A 7500-nucleotide genomic window follows, 5' to 3' on the forward strand; every position below is an offset into this window, starting at 1 on the left:
TTTTCTTTTTGAGCTTTTTTCCAATTGATGCTAGTACATTTTGTGCATGATTTGTCCATTTTGTATTTAGACAAGCTGCGGCACTGAATACTTACACCTAAAATTTCCACCCGGATGGATCGTGTAAATGGTATAAGCGATCCATGTTTTTATGGGACCTATTCCGTTTTCGGAATGAACAGAGTAATATTTCGGGAATGAACGGAATATTCTACTCCCAAGAGCAGGATGAACGGAACGAGCAGAATATAATTTACTTGAATGTGAATGTGCAGGATACCGGGGGTATGTGTTTAATTGGGGAAACTTTTGGCGGGAAATCGTGCACGGCACACCAAGCCCATGACCTGGCACTCGACGTTAGGTTCATACACTTGGAACAGACCATTCCACACGTTTGTCTCAGGTCATTTCTGCCAAGAGTGTTTTCAGAATATTCGTTTTTTTGGAAAACCTTCTTCCACTTATCTTCTTGATCCTAACCCGGAATACATGTAGGAACAAGAGGCTTCAAGTACCCTATCGGTGGTTTGCACGTTACGTCATTGATGCCGTGTTGGTTGACGTAAACAATAGCTCACTTATTAGCTCCTTTTGTTCGTCAATCAGGCAAGGGCACCCAACGTCAATTTTCGGAAAATATCTCTTTGGAAGACGATTTGAGATCTAGAAATTTCGGAACATTTGTTGTAAAATTCCTTGCTTGCCAGCCTCTCCTATGATTTTGGAACAACTAAAACATGGTATAATTGCCCATTTTTAACGGATTTTTACCCTAAAAACGTCACCTAGAATTTTCTGGCTGAAATTTTCGAAAAGCTAAGTTTTGATCCCTATAATTTTCGTTTCACTAGACTTTCAGCTAAGAAATCCGAACAGATGAAAAATTTTTAGGGGTTAAAAATATGCCTATATCTACCGTTTTAATAGTAAATACGTTTAACAATGCTATTTTTAAGTTGCTTCGAACTATATTCCCGTTGGGTGCCCCTGATCAGGATTTGTTCGTTTCACCATTGTTATCTGTGTCTCTAAAGATTGGCTGCAAACCACCTATACTTATGTGCATGCGTATTATAGAAAGAACTTTTATATTGACGGGAGGACTTTCACAGCAGTTGATGTAGTGCCTTGGCTCAATCGGGTAACGAACGGACTACGAATCAAACGTCTAGGGTTCGCATCTCTCGGAAGGAACTCAACATCAGCATAAATTTGCATTACATAATGTGACCCGAAACGAAAAACGGAGGCAAAATCTTAACTAATGCGCTCACTGCGCATGAGTAATAAGAAGAATAGTCCCAAAATGCACCCTAAGGTTGTTTTATTGTAAATACAAATTTCTTATTCAAATTTAGTCATCAAAGGGATCATGACAGCCTCAAAAATAGCTGATGACTTAACTTGTTTTGTGAATTGAAAAAGGTCTTATACCAGCAAAACCTCACTAATAAACTACATGTACATAATCAATTCCTGCATTATGTACTTCTATATACAGTTAACCCTTTAACCTCTAACAGTGAACAGCATGTAACTTCTCCTTTTAATTTTTTGTTTTCAAGAGGGCAAGGAAACGAATCCTGTAATCTGATTAGTTCTTAGCGTGGTCCGGATTTTCTATCTCTGCAATACAATACAACGATCGTCGATTAACACGCCTCCAGAAAGGAGCTTGTACAGACCAGGAGTGGCCAAACTGTGAAGCCCCCTGACAGACTTAAGGTAATTCCTTAGTATTGCATTGCGCATCCCTACAGCGCACGATTTTCGCGTCATTAGCGCGCGCACATGAGCACGTGCGCATACAAAACGTAAAAGATTTCGCTCAAATTAAACCCGATAGCGAAATAAATGCTCCTTTTCTCTCAAACGAGCACAGTGACCCCCGATTTTTTTTTCAGGTATTTGCTAAGAACAGTCCACTAAAGAACATATTTGAAGAAGAAAAAAAAGTTTGATAGTAGAACATGAATTTTTTGTGGAAAACAGTTCCGTACTGGGTGTATTTTACCCAAGGCGAGGACTTCAAGCTAACCGCGGAACTGTCCCAAAAAGTGAACTATTCCCACAACCAGGGAATCAAAGTCGGCGTAAATGAAACATTACTGCTTATGTAAATAAAAGAAGCTTTATTTTCAAAATAGAATTTTGTCTCTTTGAAGTAACCAAGACTTAATTCTGTATAAAGGTGATTTGAATTTTTAACGCGAAAACAGTAAAATACCTCATTTTAAGAGCCTGCTGACGCGTAAAAAAGCACGGTGACCCCATTTTTTTATTGCATTTTTTTAATGCTCATATCATAAATGTTAACTATGTCAAGTTTCCAAAAAGTTTGATAGTAGAACAATTTCAAGGGAATTACCTTAACTTGTAACTGAGCGTGTAGACTCCTCCTTTTCGATGTCGAGTTGTTTTAAGGAGCTGGCAACTTACGTCTACGCATTTATTCGTTTATCCGTTTCAGTTACTGATTTAGGTTCTCATTCCCCTAGGTAATCACCAGTTAGCCTCGGTGGGAAGGTGTAACATATACAGTACGTCCGGTCACATGACTTATTGGCGCTTCGTTGTAGTTGGGAGCGGCCATATTTGTATGTGCTGTGTTCTGTTAGTCAATAAACATGATACGCACGCTTAGCTAGTGCTACGTGGCGCGATCGATCAAAGCTACTATGATCAAAGTGAAACGATTACAAGCGGCGATATCTTATAGCTTTCAAGCTGTGAACGCTCGTCATCCTAAGTACTAACACACAAAGAAGTGACCTGTACTTCAGAATTTAAAAGCGCAAAACCTACGAAAAAGTTACAGCCTAAATAAGCTTATTGAAATCCACTGAGGAACTCGAAGGTGCGACTGTAACCATAAATGCACAACTGAACTAAAAGTAAATACGTACACTTATCTTGCTCACCAAGAGAATCTTCCATCTCGTGGTAGCAGCACATGGAGACAGCAGACGTGGCCCATCGCTAGTCTGGGAAAATGATCTTGACTCTCTTAAATTCCATAGCGAAAGAGACCTTACGCCTAGCTTCTGCACTGGATAAGATCCAGAGATATTTCCGGATGGCGGGAACGCCCCAACTGGATCATGGGAAATTACTAACTAAGCATGTCACACTCTGTATAAATGCATTAGGACGTGATTCGGACGCTATTTGGCCGCGATTTGGACGTGCTCTTAACACGATTCGAACGCGATTTGTACGCAGTTTGAACACAATTTGGACGCGATCTAGACACCCTTGGCAGCCCGAAGCTCATCACAATTTTTGCACTAAGCCATTGTTTCCATTTCCATTTTCCATCCCCAGGAAACCGCCTCCAGCTGGCTAATCCTGAGGGAAGCTGTTTATAACCCCTGAGAAAATCCTTCGTTAAATTAGCGGGTCAAACACACCAACCTAAATTGTTTGTTCTAAAATTTGTTTATTCACTCACACAACTTAATTAGTAGTGTTTCACTTAAATAGAATCGTATGACTTAGTCTCGTGCTTCTATTTATTGTCAGTTACAATGTAATTCACATGTCATTACCATCATAAATTTAAATCACAACTGTATTTCACTTCAGAACTGATGATGACCTTTGAACGATCGATGTCTTGTTTAAACATAAAAGCTTCTTTAAACTAATGAACTGAGATGAATATTGTGTACACGGCAAAAAAAAAGCATAACTTTCGAGTTTGCTGTGGCTTATAAAATATGAAAAATTTTCATTCCTTTAAAGAGAAAAAGAAAAACAGACAATCATATAGACCATTTGTTCCTTGAAAGATCTCGTCAAAATGTTCCCCTCCTGCTTTAAAAGGAGTCTCTTCAGCAAAAAGGCGAACTCAGAAAATTAAACTCTAGGAAATAATAAAAACAAAGTCTGTCCAACCGGAATGTTTGAGACTGCGTTTGAAAGTGGTCCACTTGGACTGCTTCAATCAGTGGGATTGAATGGTCCAACTTGTTTTATTTCTCTCGTCTCGTACTCACATTAAGCTTACGTCTCTAAATGGCTAAACAATTAGGCCGATGCGTGGTGCCTCGGGTCGGGTTAGTGCAAATGGAACCTTACGGAATTCCCGAAATTTAAATCGGAAAAATCCCCCTGCTAACATGGAAATGAGAATTTGGGCGTACCTCGCCAAGTGGTTTTAGGACCACTTCCCGAGGTACGCCCAAATTCTACCAATTCTGGAACAACCAAAAAATGGCGTTCCATTGGTTGATTCCTTCTCGGGCGCAATTGCTGTTTACATTTTTGGGAGCAATACTGGTTGATGTGATTGGTTTCGAGCGCAAAATACTGTGCCATTCACCAAACGACGGTGGCGGAATTTATAGCCAAAACTTTTGGCCCCCCCCCCCCCCCCATAACACCTGAGACATCTATGTCAAAACTCAAAGGAGACAAACTAGAAGCACAAGAGCGAACGCCAATAATACAAATATGGAGACCAAAGGTTTCCTTTGGCTGATGAATTTCCTGATATCTTCTTTCCGCTGTTTCTTCGAAGTTTCCATGTAATGGTTTTCTTCCTTGGGTCTAGATCTTCTGTGCACTACAGTTTGTCTGTTAATGGATAAAATTAAAATTATTTACCATTGTGAAGGGAGATACCTACAATTTTTCACCAACCCTGTGGTGACTAATTGTTTTAGTATCTACCACACAGCTGAATAACTAACGGAACGACAGAATTTCTAACCGAAACGACTGTCATTACTAAAAGTACTTTTTCTTGTCCTTTATAGTACTCTATTTCTTTGCCAATCGCAAGAAAAACTTTTGGTAACTTAGGAAGAACTGGGCCTTTTAAGATCTGGGCACGGTTGTTCGAAAGCCGAGGATTAGTGTAAACGTTTGCTTGTTGGTGAAAGTTTCTTTTGCTTATTTTGGTTTTTCAACATTGACTTCTTCTTGTGCCCAGTGGTTAGGGCGCTTGCCTTGAGATCCGGAGATCCCGGGTTCAAGACCCGCTCTGACCACTCGTTGAATTTGTTCCTGGTTGTCCCTGGTTCAACTTCCCAGCTGCACTTGTAAATAGCCAACTGGTTTGCCTCCGGCCAGTTGGGATTCTTAACAGTTGTAGCTGTTGTGTTCTGTTGTTTCGTTGATTGTGTTTCATTGGCCCTGAAAAGCCCCTATGGGGAGCGGTCAATTAAGTATGTATTGTATTGTATTGTAACGTTTTGCCGAATATCAGTGTTGAACAGAATTTGGGGGTAGAGAAATAAACTCCTTGGTTAATCTTTAATCTGGGATTAGCGTTAATCGGCTTTTGAACAATCGGGCCATGGTGCGAGTCTAACAATGTCACCATAGCAACGTAACATATTAATACCTTTCTGGTGGCTTTGGTACCTCTTGGGAGTTCATGGGTTGAGCATCCTCCTAAAGGAAGTAGAGGAAGCATAGAAATGTTTCCAAACTAGTCATCAAGAGGTCAATGGTTCTAAATAGGCCATTTTCGAGTTCATGACTGCCTCCTCTTCAAAGCGAGTCTAAGTGAGACGTCTTCGTGATGGTAATTTGTTCTACTTTACATATTGATTTTCACAAAAAAAACTTCGTACTTTCACTCGGTTTGAAAAGGAGGCAGACATGAACTCGGAAATGGCCTGTAAATTTTCCAGGAAACATTGATTTCCCGCACATTACGTTGGCTACAATTTAAAAAAAATGGTTCAATGTAATCGTTGTCGTAAATGAGCAGTACATTGGGAAACCAAACTACGACGACCTGAAGACCGTTTTAACGAACATCATAGATCGGTCGGCAAACCGACCAACTTCTGCGAACCTAACACAGTCTCGGAACACGTCCTCACTTATGATCACACCTCTTACGACATTACAGTTGTTCCGCTCGAACTCACTCATTCCAATCGCGATAGTATTCGCAAAGCAAGAGAAGTATAGCTCCTTAATTTAAAGGGGACCTACAATCCTGGACAAAATTTTTGGACAATCAAGTCAATAGTGCTTGCCCGATTTAATGAACACCTAGTCCCCATACCAATAACAATAGAGAGCTTTAGATTCTAGGGCGAGGACGAGAACGAGAACGAGATTTGACTACCCGTTTTTAGCGAAAATAGTTAGAAAATTTCTAACCCGGTCGATTAATCTTACTCTTTGTTGGCAGCATAGGTTGCTCAGTTATTCTTATTGCTGGTAGCTGAGCTTTCTTGCTGATCGAAAAATGTCAAAAGTGCTACCGTGTTGCTGAATTGTTTTGATGCGAGAACATTTTTGCAAAAACCTCGCACTAAAATGACAACGGTATCACGTTTTTTTCCGCCCAAATGACGCTGGTTTGCGCGCGCCCACTGTTGTTCTATGAGCAAATCTCGTACTCGTAGTCGTTCTCGTACCAGAATCTAAAGCTCTCTAATGTTGATTGGAATCCGGGAAACATTCAGAAATGCTACAGTTTGTTTCGATATTGCTTGGGAGAGCTTTGGGAAGGGTGGAGAGTACTTGAGAGGCCCCTATGAGGAGAATTATTATAAATTATAAGGTAAACCTTGAGTTAAAGCAACTTTTGCAGTCATTGTTAAAGGTGTCCAAAGAAATCTTGTCCAGGGTTGTAGATGCTGTTAACCCTTTGTCCTACTGAAGCGGCCTCCGTTGACGAGTAAGATCGTCTGGCGTTAACAGAGTAAAATTTATAAGCATCACTCTCAGGAGGGAGAGGGTCAAAGGGGGGCATAGTTATTGAGTAGACCTACAATAGGTGTTGTTAATCCATTCATCCCTAAAAATGCCCCATTGATGAGTATTATGCATGCCCCTTACAATTTAGATAAGGCATACCATGATAATGACTTGTGAAGATTCTTTTGCCAATGCGCTGTCTGGTGTATCTATCTCCTTGTCCTCTGTCTTGCTTTGGCTGCCCTCATCCTCATTTCGCTTACCTGAAAAACCAGATATTGCGTATTCATTTAAGTATGTGGCAACGATGTTAAAAGGTACTAAAGGTAAAGTCGCTTTATTTAACGTTGGTAGTTCCTTCAGCTACGAGGCTGGTATCAATGGAATCAAGCCGACGGTGTGCACTTTACCCCCCCCCCCCCCCCCGCCCCCCTCTGTCAGTGCTCCATTTTACGGAATCTGAAGCTACAGCTACTCAGATCAGGGGAAAGTCGAAACAGACGTTGAAGTCACCAAGGATCGAACTGGGGACATTTTGGTCCGAAAGCCACGAATTCACTAACTAAACTACACCTGCTCCTCTTAACGGTTCTTATTGTCTTTTCGTCAAGGGTCACTGGAAAGTATAGCCGTAAGCACAAGAGGCGATCTGTTTTAAGGTTTCACGTCTTTTTCAAAGTGTCGAGGAGATTCAGGGTAGCTTACCGGTTATCAAAGGTGCCGCCCACCTCTGCGACCCGGATTCAACACTGGACATGAGATCGTAAGTGACCTGACTTTGAGTCAATCTCAATCTGACTCTGAGGGTTTTTCTTAGAGTACATCGGTTTT

General features: G+C 40.9%; 1 protein-coding gene across 2 annotated transcripts in view; it reads right to left on the reverse strand.

The window, feature by feature from the left end:
* Window positions 1–3422: 3422 nt before the first annotated feature.
* LOC137973036 (uncharacterized) overlaps window positions 3423–7500 on the reverse strand; it is a 19235-nt gene continuing 15157 nt past the window's right edge. For both annotated transcript variants that reach the window (XM_068819752.1, XM_068819753.1), the window contains exons 10-12: window positions 6829–6932; window positions 5354–5403; window positions 3423–4581 (exon numbers count right to left, since the gene is read on the reverse strand). In XM_068819752.1, coding sequence (XP_068675853.1) covers window positions 4410–4581; window positions 5354–5403; window positions 6829–6932 — 326 coding nt within the window. In that variant the 3' untranslated portion in view covers window positions 3423–4409. The remainder of the gene's footprint in view (window positions 4582–5353; window positions 5404–6828; window positions 6933–7500) is intronic.

Source organism: Montipora foliosa, chromosome 10 (assembly GCF_036669935.1).
Source record: "Montipora foliosa isolate CH-2021 chromosome 10, ASM3666993v2, whole genome shotgun sequence".
NCBI lineage: Eukaryota > Metazoa > Cnidaria > Anthozoa > Scleractinia > Acroporidae > Montipora > Montipora foliosa.